The 19,589-nt window shown below is 41.8% G+C and overlaps 1 protein-coding gene across 1 annotated transcript in view; it reads left to right on the forward strand.

Annotated features, from left to right (window-relative positions):
* Positions 1–482: 482 nt before the first annotated feature.
* The window catches only part of ST6GALNAC2 (ST6 N-acetylgalactosaminide alpha-2,6-sialyltransferase 2), a 122,057-nt gene continuing 102,950 nt past the window's right edge, over positions 483–19,589 (forward strand). Inside the window, exon 1 of the mRNA XM_077459295.1 lies at positions 483–959. Coding sequence (XP_077315421.1) covers positions 859–959 — 101 coding nt within the window. The 5' untranslated portion in view covers positions 483–858. The remainder of the gene's footprint in view (positions 960–19,589) is intronic.

Raw genomic sequence — 19,589 nt, forward strand, 5'->3', positions numbered from 1 at the left:
CATGTTCCAATGATTATCTGCACACATATGTACGTGATCACCTGCACACATATGTACATGATCATTTGCGTACATATGTCTGTGATCACACAAACCAATTATTATACACTTAACAGAATTTTTTTTAACAAAAACATGTAGCAGAATAATTTTGGCTTAAATTTATGACAAAATTAGATTTTATCGGATTTCTTTTAAATTAGAAAAAAGAAAATATAGTTTTTTTTTTCCAAATTTCCGCTTTTTTTGCGCTTATATCGCAAAAAATAAAAAACAGTCGTGAATAAATACCACCAAAATAAAGCTCTATTTGTGCGAACAAAATGATAAAAATTTCATTTGGGTACAGTGTAGCATGACCGCGCAATTGTCATTGAAAGTGCGAGAGCGCTGAAATCTGAAAATTGGGCTGGGAAGGAAGGGGACGAAAGTGCCCTGTATTGTAGTGGTTAAAGACGGCCCTGCCTGAGTGACTGAAAAGTTTTTACTTTTAAAAGAAACGAGTGAGAGAGAGGAGAGAGGACCTTCTAGGAGAGAGGTCTGGTCCATCACTTCTCTGACCAACTTGTGTGTAGAGGGGGCGGGGCCGGGCGGACCCCCATCGGGGGGAGTGGAAGCCTCTCATTACCATGTGTGTGGGGCTGTAGTAGAGCTGAGCCCGGCCGGGTGAGGAGAGGACTGGCGCTGAGGTGGTAGGGCGGGCTCTGCTCTGCTACAACAACACACACACCGCTCTCTGCACTCACTCCATCTACTACACCGACATCTACTCCATCTACACTACTCCATCTACTACACCGACTCCACTCCATCTACTACACCGACATCTACTCCATCTACTACACCCCGCACGGACCAATGAGATCGCGCTGGAACCGAATCCTGTGCCTGCTCACTGCACTGGCCATGTCCGCTCTCTTCTATGGACACTACTACACATCCCTGGTGACCCCCGAGAGGTGAGAGAGGGACAGGGGGCGACACTGAGCGCACTCCGTACAACTCCTATCAGTGGGGGGATAATGATCTGTACTACAATAATGCCACCTTATTAGCACCGCACATTACTGCGTCCTCTCCTCTATGTGCGGCGTGCGCTACTATATACATTATCGGTACTTTATCATCAGAGAATGGTGGGAGGTGCCGTGCTCTATTTATTATTGTCACTTTATCACCCCCCCCCCATGTCACCTGACCCCCCACTTTACAATCCCATCCACTTTATTTATTTATCACCATTCTATGATTTATTATGTTTATTTATCACTTTGTTACAATTCAACAATTACATACATTATATCCCAGTTATGATTTCTTTATTTTATATATAACTGTCATTACTTTACTATTACAGTATATATTGTACCTCATTATCATAATTCCTCTTTTATTTATAACTTTATTATAATTCTAATATTATATATCACTCTATCACAGTTACCACTTTACTAACTGTTATATATAATTTTTATAATCTCACTACTATTAAATATCAATATATGTGTATATACTTTAGCATGATTTCTTTATTATATATATTATCAATTTTTCAGCATTCTACTGTGTATATATATATATATATATATATATATATATATATATATATATATATATATATATATATATATATATATATATATATCATTATATCATTATTCTACTATTACATTATATACTGCATCTCATTATCATAATTCCTCTTTTATATATAACTCTACTATTATAATATATCACAATTATATAATTATATATCACAATTCAACTGTTATATATAATTTTTCTAACCAGTCTACTATTAAGTCTACTATTAATATATATATATATATATATATATATATATATATATATATATATATATATATATATATATATATATATATATATCCCATTACTCTACTATTGCAGTAGAGTAATGAAAAAAAAATATATGTATAGTAGAATGGTGATATTTATATATATATATATATATATATATATATATATATATATATATATATATATATATATATATATATATATATATATATATATATTAAAGAAATCATGATAATATATATATATATATATATATATAGTGATATTTAATAGTAAACTGAATATAAAAATTAGATATAACAGTTGAACAGTTGAATTGTAATAAAGTGGTATACAATACTAAAACTGTGATAAAGTGATATATTATGATAGTAATATAATTATGAGATAATTGTATCTCATCACCATAATTCCTCTTTTATATTTAACTCTACTACTATATATTACAATTTTAGTTTTGCACACCACGTTATTACAATTCAACTGTTATATATAATTTTTCTAACCAGTCTACTATTAAGTCTACTATTAAAAAAAAAATATATATATATATATATATATATATATATATATATATATATATATATATCATTACTCTACTTCTGCAGTAGAGTAATGAAAAAATATATATGTATAGTAGAATGGTGATATATATATATATATATAGTGATATTTAATAGTAAACTGAATATAAAAATTATATATAACAGTTGAACAGTTGAATTGTAATAAAGTGGTATACAATACTAAAACTATGATAAAGTGATATATTATGATAGTAATATAATTATGAGATAATTGTATCTCATCACCATAATTCCTCTTTTATATTTAACTCTACTACTATATATCACAATTTTAGTTTTGCACACCACGTTATTACAATTCAACTGTTATATATTATTTTTTTATAAACAGTCTACTATTATATATCACTTTCTACATATGGAAGCTTCAGAACTTCAGAATGGCAAAGATATTTTTATTACAAATGATGTGAACAGACTGCAGTTCCTCTTTGAAGATGGAAGTCTACTTCCTTTTAAAGTGATACAATATTTTATATATATATATATATATATATATATATATATATATATATATATATATATATATATATATATATATATATTAAGTGATACAATATATATATATATATATATATATATATATATATATATATTATTACTTTAAGAGGAAGTAAACTTCTATCTTTAGAGAAGAACTGCAGTCTGTTCACATCATTTGTAATAAAAATATCTTTGCCGTTCTGAAGCTTCCCTCCAACCACTTTGCATATTATTTTATATTATTATTATTATTATTATTCACAATTGTGATTCTGTACTTGCCAAATATGCTGCAGAAATCTCCCTCCATTTAGTCTGGCTGCAACCATTTTAACTGTGGGCAGCTGAAGCTGCTGCCTGTTAACTTCCTGAATTTACACAGACACATAGGGGAATACCTCCAGCTCTGCAGATCTCATTGGCTCTGTCATGACTCATCCCCCTCCCTTCCTGGCAAACTCTCTGGAGAGAAAGAGCTGTGCATGATGTCATAAGCCTAGGTTTTTTACCAGACAAGATAGAGGAAGTGGGTTGTATAAGGTATTTCCTGGCAGAAAAAAAATGTTTTACTATCCAAAGTTAAAACAACAAGGGCAGAAGATTTAAAAGATGGAAAATGAAAAAATGACTGAAGTTCTGCTTCAAGGCTTACTTATAGGTAGTGTAAATATCTCCTAAAAATGCACTGTTAGGAGATATTTACTGTACATGCAGCCAGTGAAATCACTGGCGCATGTGCTCTGAAGGGATGGCTGCCCATGCCATTTCTTCAGAGCCCTGTGCCATGACCGAGTGAAGATGGGTGCCATTTCCAGCAAGGACATCACATCACTGAAAGGCTTCATTTTGAGGTAAGTTTCACATAATGTGCTAGTATGCATTGACTTTGCCTTGCAGGTAAGAAAAAAAAAGTGCAGCAGTTTACAACCACCTTAAAGCAGTTGTAAACCGCTGATGTTGCACAAAAAAAAAAAAACCTGCAAGGCAATGGCATAATGTACTAGTATGCATCACATACTAGCATGTTATGAAATACTCACCTTGGAAAGAAGCCCTCCAGCGCTGTAATGTTGCCGCAGAGAGGGCTGACATGTTCCCCCTGTCTTTCTTCTGGGTTCGTGCGCTGTGGCTATGTGTATGGCCGGAGGTGGGATGACGTCACTGCCGCGCATGCACACGAGAGCCCTCGGTTCAGGCACGAAGCTCTAAAGTTCATGTAAAGTATGCTGGACATTCAGAGTGCATGCGCCAGTGATGTCACTGGCGCATGCAGGGTGAATGTCTCCTAAATGGTGCACGTTTAGGAGATACTCATTTTACCTACAGGTAAGCCTTATTATAGGCATACCCGTAAGTAAAAATGACCAAGCGGGGTTTACAACCACTTTAATCATGATTCTACTATTAGGCCCCTTTCACACAGGCTGTCCAGTCTGGTCCACCTGTCCATTTTTCAGACAGACCCAATCTGACCCTCCATTCTCCTTTATGGAGTGCCTGATGTAAACGGACTTGTATCTGTTTACACCTGGTTACCTCCAATCCAATCTGATCTGGCAAAAACAAATGGAAGGGGGATCTGTTCCCTTCCATTTGGCCGTATCGGATCGGATGGCAGTCAGATGTAAATGAACAGCTGGTCCATTTGCATCTGGCTTGCCCATACAGCAGAGCGGGCTCTATCCATGTCCACTCTGTATAACCTGAGCGGACACGGACCTGTCATCTGGCTGCTCCAATCAGCTGAGCAGCGGATCAGCAGATGGATCCCCTGCTATTCAAAAACGAATCCGGACCGTGTGAAAGGGACCTTACAAAATATACTGTGTGCCTTTATCATAATTCCTCTAATGTGGTTAACTTTATTATAACTCTACTACTATTTTCACTTTATTACAATTTTAGTATTGTATATCACTTTACTACAACTCAACAATTTATATATATATATATATATATATATATATATATATATATATATATATATATAATGTATATGTATGTAAAATCACTTTATCACCACTGTACTATTATAAATCACTTTGTTACAATTTGACTATTATATAATCATTTAATTATAATTTTACTGTCATATATCACTTTATCTTAATTTTACTATTATATAATCACTTACTTATAATTCTACTGTTATATATCACTTTATCACAATTTATGTATTGTATACCACTGTATCACGATTTTGCTGTGACCTATATACAAATACTTGGAGAGTCGCTCAAAGCACTGCAAAACCTGCCCCTGCTGTCCAAAGCACTGATCGGGTGCCGACGTTCAAACAAGCTCATCCAGGCTAGCTGAAACAGATCAAAAGATAGAAGGTGGAAATGCCGCACGCCGGAACCCAGCCACTAAACAGAGAAATAAAGATACGGCTTAAGTCTGAACTCCTCCTGGTTACGCTTCTCTCATAAACATAGCTCTCTCTCAGAAGCATAGCTAGGAGGGGTTCAGGCTGAGGCCGTATCTTTACATCTCTATATAGTGACTGGGTCCCGGTGTGTGACATTCCACCTTCTGTCTTCTGATCATGATCCTCCTGTTATGCCCTGTACACACGATCTGACTTTCCGCCGAAAAATGTACGATCGGATCGTTTGTCGGAAAATCCGATCGTGTGTGGGCTCCATCTGACTTTTTCCGTCTGAATTTTCAACACAGAAAGTTTGAGAGCTGGATCTAATATTTTCCGACAACAAAATCCAATCTTTTAAATTCCGATCATGTGTGTAGACAATTCCGATGGACAAAGTGCCACGCATGCTCAGAATAAATTACGGGACGAAAGCTATTGGCTACTGGCCCGTTTATAGTCCCGTCGTATGTGTTCTACGTCACCGCGTTCAGAACGATCGGATTTTCTGACAACTTTGTGTGACCGTGTGTATGCAAGACAAGTTTGGGCAAAAATCTGTTGGAAAAAATCCGATGGATTTTGTTGTCGGGAATGTTTGACCGTGTGTACAGGGCATTATACAGCATTTAGCTTTACCATAATTCCACTCTCCCGTATAATTCTGTATCGCTCTTTTTACACAGAACAGGAATTTATGAATGAAAGCTAGAATAGTAGATTATATAGCACTGACAAGTTACACCAGTTCCTGCTCTTGAGGAGTTTATAGTTTAAAGTACCTTCTTTACATGCATGCTTATATACACATATACCAGAGCTAAATAACCTACCAGGGTTTCTTTGGAGTGTGGGAGCAAACTCACGCAAGCACAAGTCAAACATGGAACTCCTTGCAGAGAGTACCCCGACTAGGAGCTGAACTCCACTTCTTTACCCATCTATATCACAATTACACTTTATTTACTTATCTCTTTATCAATGGCATGCAATGCCATGCTGCTGCTAACAAAGCAAACTGAATATTTGATTTGTGAAAGGGTTCTAAGAGCAGCAAAGAATGTGGAATTCCCTTCCACAGGTGGTGGTCTCAGTGGGGGGCATTGATAGTTTCAAAAAACTATTAGATAAGCACCTGAACGACCACAACATACAGGGATATACAATGTAATACTGACATATAATCACACACATAGGTTGGACTTGATGGACTTGTGTCTTTTTTCAACCTCACCTACTATGTAACTATGAGAATTTCTATCCCTCATCTACGATCACATTTCTCCTTGAACAATCTCTTTCACAATTACACATTTCTTTATCTCTTTATCACATTCCACTCCTTTACCTATCTCTTTATCACAATTCTGCTGCTTTACTTATCTCTTTATCACAATTACACTTTGTTACTTATCACTTTATCACATTTCCACTTCCTTGCCTATCCCTTTATTGTTCCATTGCCTAATGCTGTGTACACACGATCGGATTTTCCAGCAGACTTGGTCCAGCAGACCGGAATCCATAGGACAATTCCATCGTGTGTGGGCCCCAGTGGACTTTTTTCCCCCAAAAGTCAGACGGACCTAGAAATAAAACATGTTTCAAATCTATCCGACGGACTAAAAATCGTGAAACTGTTCGTCTGTGTGCTAGTTCGACAAACCAAATATGACGTAAGGCAGCTATTGGCTACTGGCTATTGAAATTAATTGTTTAGTCTCGTTTACGTCATCACATTCAAAATGAACAGACCTAGTCTGGTCGTGTGTGGCCAAGACCGTTTCGTTCAGGAAGACCGTCTGACCTAGTCCGTCGAAAGGTCCGGTCGTGTGTATGCGGCATTACTTTTCTCATGTTTTGATAGAGTATTGTAGGTAATGACAAAGTTAAACAGTTTTACCTTGTCCAACTTTGTTCCTAAAGTGGACGTAAACCCGATACATGAAATTTGAGTTGGGCACATATATCTGCAGTGTTTTCTTATCTTTCTCTATGGCAAGTCGCATGACTTTCTCCTGCTCGGTTCCTCTGTTATCAGTATGATAACTTCTGACAAGTTCTCTGACACGTGTGATAAAACCAGGCTGAATTTTGTGTCAGGGTTGATGATATAAATAGATTAGCAGAAAGCTGCTCTACTCACAGGACAGCTCTGAAAATGTCTCTGCCTATGTGGAAGGGGGGTGTGTGCCTTTCCTCCAATCAGCTGTCTCCCAGTGTTATCCAGTCTTGTCAATATTCCTATTGCACACGTTCCTGGCAAATGGCTGTTGACATGGTGGGTGCTGCAACGATTACCAGTTGGGTCCTGGAAACATCAAGCAAGTGTAAATATTCACCAACACACCGTGGATCAAGACTCACCATCCAAGTTTCTTTAATTAAAGCGGTTTTGTACCTAAAATTGCATCTTCTTCTTATCTAAATCGCATGGTAACATAGTTACAGTACATTGAAATAAAATATTATTCAGTACTTACCTTATATTTGTGATGTTTGTGCCGACTTCCGGGCTGTCCTCCCGTGGGAGTAGGCGTGGTTATCGGCCTTGCAATGGTCCCTGGGAAATTTCTTAGCTATTTCCCAAGAATCCATGGGGGACATAGTAAAGCCGATGGAGCGGTGGATGCTGGGAGCTCAGCGTCATCGCATACAGAAAGTAAATGCCTGTGGGCTTCAGACGCCCACAGTAAAAATGGAAACCACCGGACTGCTTTTTTAAAAGTTTTCCTCTGCAATAAAATCGTCACGCCGGGGGTCAAAAACACGCCGATCGTGACTGCTAAGACATGGTTGGAATCGCCCACCAGTGACACAGGTAAAAAAAAAAACTAAACCGCAGCGGAATCCCGCTTTAAGAGAGATCACATTACAAAGATAAGTGCAACATTTCTGAGTCACGCAGGGCCCCTCCGTCAGGCATGTGATGACATCACATGCCTGACGAATGGGCCCTGTGTGGTCTTTGAAACGTTGCTTTTATCTCTATAATGTGATCTCTCTTAATTAACCACTTAAGGACCGCCGCATGGCAATGTACGTCGGCACAATGGCACCGACAGGCACAAGCACGTACATGTACGTGCTCGCCTTCCAGCGGGTGGGGGTCCGATTGGACCCCCTTACGCTTGATGCGCCGGTCCGTTTCGCTTCAGGAGCGATCCGGGATGAGGGGATGGCCGTTTGTTTCTGGCCATCCCCTCTCGATCGCTCCTGGCGAATGAGAAGCTTCCCCCGCTGTGTATTGTAAACACAGGAAGGGAGGAAGTGATGTCACTCCCCTTGTGGCGGTCTTTTTGACCGGACAGCGAGCAGAGAAGACACCCAAGTAAGTGCACCAACAGTCCACTAACACATAGGTACACATAGGCACACTTTTCACCCCAGTCACCCCCCCCCCCCAGTCACCGTGTCACTGATAGCAGTGATCATTTATTTACTGATCACTGCATTTAGTGTCAGTTGTGACTGTAAAATGTGTCAGGGCAGCTAGTGTTAGGCCCCTTTAGGTCCAGGGTAGCCCCCTACCCCCCCTAATAAAGATTTAACCCCTTGATTGCCCCCCCAGTTAACCCTTTCACCCCCTTTTACCAGTGTCACTAAGCGATCGTTTTTCTGATCGCTGCATTAGTGTCACTGGTGCCGCTAGGAAGCTAGCTTTTTTTTAGGTTCACCGCCAGGTTTTTATAGTGTTAGGTACCCCAATATATAACCTAATAAAGGTTTTAACCCCTTGATTGCCCCTAGAGTTAACCCTTTCACCAGCGATCACTGTATAAGTGTCACTGGTGACGCTGGTTAGCCAGTTAGTTATTTAGGTCCCCCGTCAGGTTTTTATATAGCATCAGGTACCCCCTATAAATACCCAATAAAGGTTTTAACCCCCTGATTGCCCCTAGTTAACCCTTTCACCAGTGATCACCGTATAAGTGTTACGGGTGACGGGGGACCCACCATTTATTACTCAATAAAAGTTTAACCCCCTGATCACCCGGCGGGTGATATCAATTAGGTTTTAGGGTCAGATAGGGTCTGCGTCGCCCCAGGCAGTGCTAGGTTAGTGCCAGTACCGCTAACACCCACGCGCAAAGCATACACCTCCCTTATGCCGCGTACACACGGTCGGAGAATCAGTCGGAATGCGTCTTATCGGACCGTGTCGTCGGATAATCTGACTGTGTGTGGTATGCATCGGACTGATTCCGTCCGAATCTCCTTCGGACCCAATTTTCCAAAATGTTGGAAATATTTCCTGACCAACTGGGCCGATCGGACCTAATCCGATCATGTGTAGAGCATTTTGATCGGACCAAGTGCCACGCATGCTCAGATCAAATTCCTACATGAAGCTATTGGCTACTAGCCTGAACGTAGTCCCATCGTAACGAAATTACGTCATCACGTTCTGAATGATCGGATTTTTCGACAACTTAGTCTGACCGTGTGTATGCAACAGTTTCGGACAAGATCCGACGGACAAAATCCAATGGATTTGGTTGTCGAAATCTCCGACCGTGTGTACAGGGGCTTAGTGGTATAGAATCTGATAAGATCAATATCTGATCTGATCAGATCTATACTAGCGTGCCCAGCAGTTTAGGGTTCCAAAAAAACGCATTGTTAGCGGGATCAATCCAGATACCTGCGTTTTGCCCCTCCGCCCAGCCCAGCCCAGCCCACCCAAGTGCAGTATCGATCGATCACTGTCACTTACAAAACACAACACACATAACTGTAGCGTTCGCAGAGTCAGGCTTGATCCCTGCGATCGCTAACAGTTTTTTTTGGTAGCGTTTTATACAGTCGCTGACGGCCTAGGTGCTTTTTTATCTGTGAGTCTCACTAGTGTACCCCTAAATTTAGAGCCCAAAATGGCAAAGCGAAGGTACACTAGTGAAGAGGCCTACACGTTTCTGAGCATTACAGATAGTGAAGAGGAAGTCACTCATCTGTCAGATTCAGGCTCAGAATACGATCCTGTAGAGGACAGCGGCTCCATGACAGATAGCTCTGACGACGAAGATGAGGTCCCTGCTAACGTCAGGTGTACCCGACCCCAATCTTCTGATGTTGTTGAGGTGCAAGAATCGCAGGTCCCTCGTATGGAGCAGAGAAGTACTAGAGCCGCTCATCCTTCTGGTGAACTGGCAAGCACCAGCGGCCTAGTACACTCTGGACGTACATCCAGCACTGCAGTATCGTGGTGATGTGGCGAGTCCCATAAGTGCAGTTCAAGCTGGCGAGGTGGCAAGCACAAGTAGTGTCCCGCTGCCACCAAGAAGAAGACAAAGGCAGGCCCGTCGTTCCCATAGTGCCCTTCCTGCAGAATTCGCCAATCCTGATTGGGTGCCCACCACTTTTGCAGCACCAGTCCCTCCCCCATTCACTGGTCAACCCGGTATTCAGGTGGATACAGCTGATTTTACGCCACTTGATTTTTATTTGCTGTATTTCACAGAAGATCTCTATAGATCTATTGTGGACCAAACTAATTTATATGCTGGTCAACACATCGCCGCTAATCCCCAGTTGCCTTCCCTTGCCAGAGATTGGAAACCAGTTACGGTTTCCGAATTTAAGAATTTTCTGGGCCTTTCTCTCAACATGGGCACACATAAATTCATGACGTTGCGGGCTTATTGGTCCAAGCATCCGACTGACCACATGCCTGTGTTCTCTAACTCCATGTCCAGGAAACGATACGAGCAGATCTTGCGGTTCATGCACTTCAATGACAATGAACTTTGTCGTCATCGTGGAGACCCTGAATAAGATCAGCTCTACAAAATTCGGCCCCTCATAAACCACTTCAACCAACGTTTTGCAGACTTGTTTACTCCCCATAAAGTTGTCTGCGTTGATGAGTCCCTGATTAAGTTTACTGGTCGCTTGTCATTCAAACAATACATTCCCAACAAGCGTACCAGATACGGGGTCAAGCTCTATAAGTTCTGTGACAGGGCCACAGGCTATACATGGAGCTTTATGGTTTATGAGGGTAAAGATAGTCACGTAGAGCCGGAGAACTGCCCTGACTACATAGGAAGCGCTGGCAAGATAGTGGGGAACTTGGTGTCACCCTTATTCGGAAAGGGGTACCACTTGTATGTGGACAATTGTTTAGTCACTTGTTTGATCATCAGATTGGAGCATGTGGCACCGTGCGACCTAATCGCCGGGGCTTTCCCCAGCGGCTTGTAGATTCCCGTCTTAGGCTGGGGGAGAGAGCCTGCTATCGGTGTAATAATTTGCTCGCTATGAAGTGGAGGGATAATAAGAATGTTTTCGTTCTTACCTCCCTTCATGCAGACACGACGGTCCAAATTCATACGGCAACTGGTATTGTGGAGAAACCCCTCTGTGTCCACGAATATAACAAAAATATGGAAGGGGTGGACCTCAATGCAATGACCAGTTGTTGATGCCGTATCTAGTTGCCCGTAAGGCCAGACGCTGGTACAAAAATTATCGCTATTTTTATCTATGTTTATTATCGCTATTATTCGTTATTATTATCGTCATTATTCAATCCCTTGGGACAAAAAAAAAATATTCAATGGTCTCAACATGCCCCTCAGCCAATAGTTTGGGGTGTCTACTTTCCAAAATGGGATGGGGTCATTTGTGGGGGTTTTGTGCCATCTTGGCATTTTATGGCCTTCAAAACTGTGATAGGTAGTGAGGAGTAAAATAAAAATTGAATGCCCTTGGAAATCCTGAAGGTGGTGCTTGTATTTCGGGGTCCCGTACGCGGCCAGACTCCCACACATGTGGTATCCCTGTACTCAGGAGAAGCAGCAGAATGTATTTTGGGGTGTAATTTCACTTATGCCCATAGCATGTGTGAGCAATATATCATTTAGTGACAACTTTGAGCAAAAAAAAAAAGTTTGTAATATTCCCGCAATTTGTGGCAAAATATAAAATATTCCATAAACTCAACATGCCTCTCAGCAAATAGCTTGGGGTGTCTACTTTCCAAAATGGGGTCATTTTGGGGGGTTTTGTGCTATTTTGGCATTTTATGGCCTTCGAAACTGTGATAGGTAGTGAGGAGTGAAATCAAACATTTTCACCCTAATGCCGCGTACACACGAGCGGACTGTATGGCGTACTTAGTCCGTCATACAATCCGACGGACAGTCCGTCATACTTTCGACTGAACGGACTTGACCACACACGGATGCACAAACAGTCCGTCGAAAGCTTGCGCGATGACGTGTACAGCACGTACGACGGGACTAGAAATAGGAAGTCCAATACACAGCAAAGCACCCTTCCGCCATGTAAATCCTTTCTGGGCATGCGCCATTCTTAGTCCGTCGAACTAGCCTACTGACGAGCGGATTGTCTGCTGAAACCAAAGTACGACGGACAGAATTTCGAAAAATCCGAAATACTTAGTACGCCAGACTGCACGCTGAAAAAGTCCGCTGAAGCCCACACACGAGCGGACTGTCCGCTGAAATGTGTTTCGACGGACTAAGTACGCCATACAGTCTGCCCGTGTGTACGCGGCATTAGAAATCCTGAAGGTGGTGATTGGTTTTCGGGGTGCCGTGCGCCCAAAAAGTCCCACACATGTGGTATCCCCATACTCGGGAGAAGTAGCAGAATATATTTTGGGGTGCAATTCCACATATAACCATGGCATGTGTGAGCAATATATCATATCATATATCATATATATATCATATATAATTTTTTTGTCATTATTCAATCCCTTAGGACAAAAAAAAAATATTCAATGGGCTCAACATACCCCTCAGCAATTTCCTTGGGGTGTCTACTTTCCAAAATGGGGTTATTTGGGGGGGGGGGGGGTTTGTACTGCCCTGCCATTTTAGCACCTCAAGATTAAATTAAAAGCTGTGTAAATTCCAGAAAATGTACTCTAGTTTGTAGATGCTATAACTTTTGCGCAAACCAATAAATATACGCTTATTGAATTTTTTTTTTTACTAAAGACATGTGGCTGAATACATTTTGTCCTAAATGTATGACTAAAATTTAGTTTATTCGATTTTTTTGTAACAAAAAGAAGAAAATATCGTTTTTTTTCCAAAATTTTCGGTCTTTTTCCATTTATATCGCAAAAAATAAAAATCGCAGAGGCAATCAAATACCATCAAAAGAAAGCTCTATTTGTGGACGCAAATTTCGTTTGGGTACAACATTGCATGATCGCGCAATTACCAGTTAAAGCAGTGCAGTGCGAAATTGTAAAAAGACCTCTGGTCCTTAGGCTGACAATTGGTCCGGGGCTGAAGTGGTTAAAGAAATCTTTGGACGGTGATTGTTGATCCACGGTGTGCTGGCGAATATGAACACTTCCCAGTGTAATCCAACACTACACTTCTACTGCTGAATGAGGACGTGAAAATTCTAACACAATGTGCACTTTCTAAACAGTATATAAAGACAGCAGATATACAGTGGTGTGAAAAAGTGTTTGCCCCCTTCCTCATTTCCTGTTCCTTTGCATGTTTGTCACACTTAAGTGTTTCGGAACATCAAACCAATTTAAACAATAGTCAAGGACAACACAAGTAAACACAAAATGCAATTTGTAAATGAAGGTGTTTATTATTAAAGGTGAAAAAAATCCAAACCATCATAGCCCTGTGTGAAAAAGTGATTGCCCCCTAAACCTAATAACTGGTTGGGCCACCCTTAGCAGCAACAACTGCAACCAAGCGTTTGCGATAACGTGCAATGAGGCTTTTACAGCGTCCTGGAGGAATTTTGGCCCACTCATCTTTGCAGAATTGTCCTAATTCAGTTACATTAGAGGGTTTTCGAGCATGAACGGCCTTTTTAAGGTCATACCACAACATCTCAATAGGATTCAGGTCAGGACTTTGGCTAGGCCACTCCAAAGTCTTCATTTTGTTTTTCTTCAGCCATTCGGTGGTGGACTTGCTGGTGTGTTTAGGATCATTGTCCTGCTGCAGAACCCAAGTTCGTTTCAGCTTGAGTACACGAACAGATGGTCGGACATTCTCCTTCAGGATCTCTTGGAAGACAGCAGAATTCATAGTTCCTTTTATCACGTCAAGTCTTCCAGGTCCTGAAGCAGCAAAACAGCCCCAGACCATCACACTACCACCACCATATTTTACTGTTGGTATAATGTTCTTTTTATGAAATGCAGTGTTCCTTCTACGCCAGATATACTTGGACACACACCTTCCAAAGAGTTCCACTTTTGTCTCATCGGTCCACAGAATGTTGTCCCAAAAGTCTTGGGGATCATCAAGATGTGTTGTGGAGAAATTGAGACGAGCTTTGATGTTCTTTTTGCTCAGCAGTGGTTTTCTCCTTGGAACTCTGCCATGCAGGCCATTTTTGCCCAGTCTTTTCCTGATGGTGGAGGCATGAACGCTGACCTTAACTGAGGCAAGTGAGGCCTGCAGTTCCTTGGACGTTGTTGTGGGGTCTTTTGTGACCTCTTGGATGAGTCGTCGCTGCGCTCTTGGGGTAATTTTGGGCGGCTGGCCACTCCTGGGAAGGTTCACCACTGTTCCATGTCTTCGCCATTTGTGGATAATGGCTCTCACTGTGGTTCGCTGGATTCCCAAAGCTTTGGAAATGGCTTTATAACCCTTTCCAGACTGATAGATCTCAATTACTTTCTTTCTCAATTGTTCCTGAATTGCTTTGGGTCTCGGCATGATGTGTAGCTTTTAAGGATCTTCTGGTGGACCTTACTGTGTCAAGCAGCTCCTATTTAAGTGATGCCTTGATTGTGAACAGGTGTGGCAATAATCAGGCCTGGGTGTGGCTATAGAAATTGAACTCAGGTGTGGACAACCACAGTTATAGTATGTTTTAACAAGGGGGGCAATCACTTTTTCACACAGGGCCATGATGGTTTGGATTTTTTTTCACCTTTAATAATAAACACCTTCATTTACAAATTGCATTTTGTGTTTACTTGTGTTGTCCTTGACTATTGTTTAAATTGGTTTGATGTTCCGAAACACTTAAGTGTGACAAACATGCAAAGGAACAGGAAATGAGGAAGGGGGCAAACACTTTTTCACACCACTGTACATGTAAAACTTATGTAGGGAGGTTTGTGTCATCCCTGTGTATCATCTGAGGCTGTTCACCTCACTAGGTATATGTGAGGGCTTACATCCACTTTAATTTCAAGGGATTTCCCAAATGTTTCCCACTTTAGTACAAATTAAAAAAAGGAAAACACATTTCTTGTTGGATAATTGACTGTTTGAGGCATATGAGTATGCTTGTAGCATGTACAGATCCTCTGCTAAACATCATTACTCATTTTTATTTCTATAGCACTTTTTTCCCTGGGACTCAAAGTGCTTTATCTGCTGGTGGGGCAGATGGTAAAAAGTAAAACCAGTAAAACATCATACTAGGGGCCATTTTAGACAGGAGCCAATTAACCTATCAACATGTTTTTGGAGTGTGAAAGGAAACCAGAGTACTGCCTTGGAGGCACAGGGAAAATATGCATAAAGTCTTGATCAGTACTGGATTTCAGGGCCCTTGTGAAAACAAGTCATAGGAGTCTAAAACGAATTGCACTTCTGTGACCCATAGGAGAAGCCCAGCCGAATGTGCTCAGGCCGGACTTTTCCTTTAAGCATTTGTTTCCCATAGAAATGCATTCAAACGCTTAATGCTTTTTGTGCATATTTACATGTTTTGTCAATCGTTTAAGTGCTTTATTTTTTTGGGCTCATATGTACAGTTACTTTCCCACGAGGAAGTGACTAAATATTTTTATGAATTGAATGAAATTTTATGAATAAAAGATACATTTTGGTGAGCAATACCAAACAAGATGGAGGAAATGGAGTGTCACTTTTCGATACCAAAACTTTACCCGCATAGTGTAGGAGCCCCCCTGTCTGAAGGATCTTCAGAACTCTGATTACAAGTCCTGAGCGAGCAAGAGGAGGGCACGGGAGCAGATTGGAAAGCATGTTTTTCCAGTTTTCTGGCATGGTGAAGGATGATAATGGTAAGCTCAATTATGAGCATCTGTTTAGACAGGAAACTTCATGACCTCCCTGGTTGTAATGCAAAATGTGTATTAGTTTGCTCTATACTCAGGGCTGCTTTTCAGTTTCAGACTGTTTGGCACCCTGACCGACTGTTTGGTGGTCAGGGTGCCAAACAGTCAACCTGACCGCCCCTACCCCCCCCCCCCCCCAAACACACACACACCCCCAAAGAAAAAATGAAAGCCTTATTTTATACTTAAAAATACAAACCATGAATATTTTTTAAAATCATTTTTATGTATTATTTATATTTAAAAAAATAAATTACAAATTTCTCTTCATGCGAATGTAGGTCGTTGTGCACGACCCAGAACTAGCCTATCTGTTCTTGATCATCCATGACAGGATGGATCCAGTATCTTCATGACCTCTTCCTCTTTCCCTCTTCTTGCATTCGGAAATATGACGCTACTGCAGATGCCGCCATGCAAACAATTTCATATGTCATTGTTTGGAGAGCAGAAAGCACCACAGAACACAGCAAAAACCAAGGAGATTAAAATAACCCAGGAAGCAAAAACTCACAGCAACAAATGATGTCACAGATGATATTTTTCTCTATTGGCTAATAAGAAAATGGCAGAGCTGGAAAACGCTGTACAAAAACGCACATACCAATCTGTGATAAAACGGGTGAAAACACGACCCTGAGGTGTGAATGCAGCCTTAGAAGAGTGTTCAAATGAGTACACCACTATCTCCATGATTAAGCCCTGGGGGTAGGGTGAAACCTGTTGTGGCCTTGATGAATTGAGCTTGGGCGGCTTTTATCTGCTATACCACTCGGACCGGGTAAGGTGTGCGGTGGCTGGGCTCTCTCTTCCTATTTCTGCAGCGTACTTTGAGTATGGACAGACCTCTTCTCGGGCTGTACACTCACTAGTCAGAAGCATCCAATTCATCAGGTCTTGATAGCCTGAGCAGGGACCCTTAAGCAGTTTTCTTTTATTAGTTTGAGTGGTCGGGGTCTTTAAAATAGTTCCTTGACTTGTTCTAAAAACCAGAGCCTAAGGGCCAAAGGAATATATCACTATCTTTCACCTCTTTTAGGAAATGATTGACATCAAGTGTTTTTTTTGATCTTCCATCTTATTGACCAAAAACTTGTATGATACACACATCCTTAATTGAGTGCGACAAACGAATGAATTTTCAGTTGGCCTAGTAATAATACCCCCACGACCCCCTGTTCAGTTTTTTTAAGCTATATATTTTTGTTCTTTCTCAAAGTTGATTTTTCTGAGGGTCATGTAGAGTGGACCTTCCATCCCAACGATGGCTGATCAATGTAGGACAGTTTTTAAAGCTAGAGCAGGGATCTGCAATTAGCGGACCTCCTGCTGTTGCAAAACTACAAGTCTCATCATGCCTCTGCCTCTGGGTGTCATGCTTGTGGCTGTCAGAGTCTTGCTATGCCTCATGGGACTTGTAGTTCTACAACAGCTGGAGGTCCGCTAATTGCATATGCCTGAGTTAGAGGCTACCTTTTTGGCAGATTAATGTCTTAGTTACATCTACAGCTCAATCAGACAAGTGCATTCCAGTACAGCATAGTGGCAAGATTATGTTTCAGCTCTATTAGGTATGGTACATGGTTACACGGTAATTATATAGCAGTAGCTCCAGCACAATACGTAGTAAGATTTGCTAATCAGTCGCACGTTTGCCTTCCAAGTATATCGGATATGATATTGCTGGCTGAGTCATTTTCAGCCTGTTGACTTGCTGTATGTGAACCTTAACTTGTCAAATGTCAGTTCATGCAAAATATCAATACCCTCTGGAGCACTGTGCAGTGTGTAAGAATTTATTCAAAATTGAAAGTATGAAGTGAGAGAAATGGAATTATGCCTAGGTGATTTTTTTTTCTTTTTTTTACTTTGGATAGAGTGGGAAAGGATTAGAACTCCTGGTAGGTTTTTACTGCAATGTGGAGCTTTTCCCTCATGTTCCTGGTGACTAGGGATGAGCTTCGTGTTCGAGTCGAACGTACGTTCGACTCGAACATTGGCTGTTCGGGCGTTCGGCGAAATCCGAACTCTTGGTCCGTTCGCGTCAAAATTCGTATGGCGCGCGCGGACCACAATGCACTGCGATGGCGCAGTGCATTGCTGGCTCATGATTGGCCAAGGATGCACTGTGACCCCGCATGCTTGGCCAATCGCAGCGCCAGCAGCGAGGAGAGCCATGATTGGCCACAGGCATCCTGCCTGTGGCCAATCATAGCTCAGGCTGTGTAGTGCACGCCCCACACTATATAAGGCCGCCTTTGAGGCGGCCTCGTGTAGTGTGTTGGCATCTGAAGCAGTGGGTGTTCTGTGTACCTTCAACACAGTTACACACCAATAGTTTTTGGCTGATTTCCTATCTTGCTCTTGTGTAGTGGTTATTGTCTGTGCCCTGACCGCAGTATACACCACTACACTATATTCACCTCACCTATATAGCTAGCTAGTGATCTATCTTTAACCACTTAACAACCGCCCATTGCCGATTAACGGCTTCAGGGTGGTTGTTTAACTCTGAGAGGCCGTTAATTAACGGCCTCCCAGAATTCTGCTCTCGCGCGCCCCCTGGGGCGCGCACTCGAGAGCATCCGTGACCGCCGGGTCCACAGGACCCGGCGCATCACGGATCACGGATCACGGCCGCTCGTCGCGGCCGTTTACCACGTGATCGCTCCGTCAAATGACTGAGTGATCACTTGTAAACAAACCGGCGTCATGTTATGACGCCGGTTCCTCCCTCCCCTCTCTGTACCGATCGGTACAGCGGAGGGGAAAGAGATCGGTGTCAGCAGCGATGTGGGCTGCATCTGCAGTGCCCACATCGCTGCTCACCGAATTTAACCCCTCAATTCCCTGCCAATACTCTGCAATACCAGTGCATACTCTGCAGTACCCTGCCATTACTCTGCAGTACCCCCCATTACTCTGCAGTACCCTGCCTTTACTCTGCAGTACCCCCCATTACTCTGCAGTAACCCCCATTACTCTGCAGTACCCTGCCATTACTCTGCAGTACCCCCCAATACTCTGCAGTACCCGCCATTACTCTGCAGTACCCCGCCATTACTCTGCAGTGCAGTACCCTGCCATTACTCTGCAGTACCCCGCCATTACTCTGCAGTGCAGTACCCTGCCATTACTCTGCAGTACCCTGCCATTACTCTGCAGTACCCTGCCTTTACTCTGCAGTACCCTGCCATTACTCTGTAGTACTCCCCAATACTCTGCAGTACCCTGCTATTACTCTGTAGTACCCCGCCAATACCCCGCCAATACT

Source organism: Lithobates pipiens, unplaced genomic scaffold (genome assembly GCF_037356315.1).
Source record: "Lithobates pipiens isolate NorthernLeopardFrog02 unplaced genomic scaffold, aLitPip1_a1.2 Scaffold_28, whole genome shotgun sequence".
NCBI classification, from domain to species: domain Eukaryota; kingdom Metazoa; phylum Chordata; class Amphibia; order Anura; family Ranidae; genus Lithobates; species Lithobates pipiens.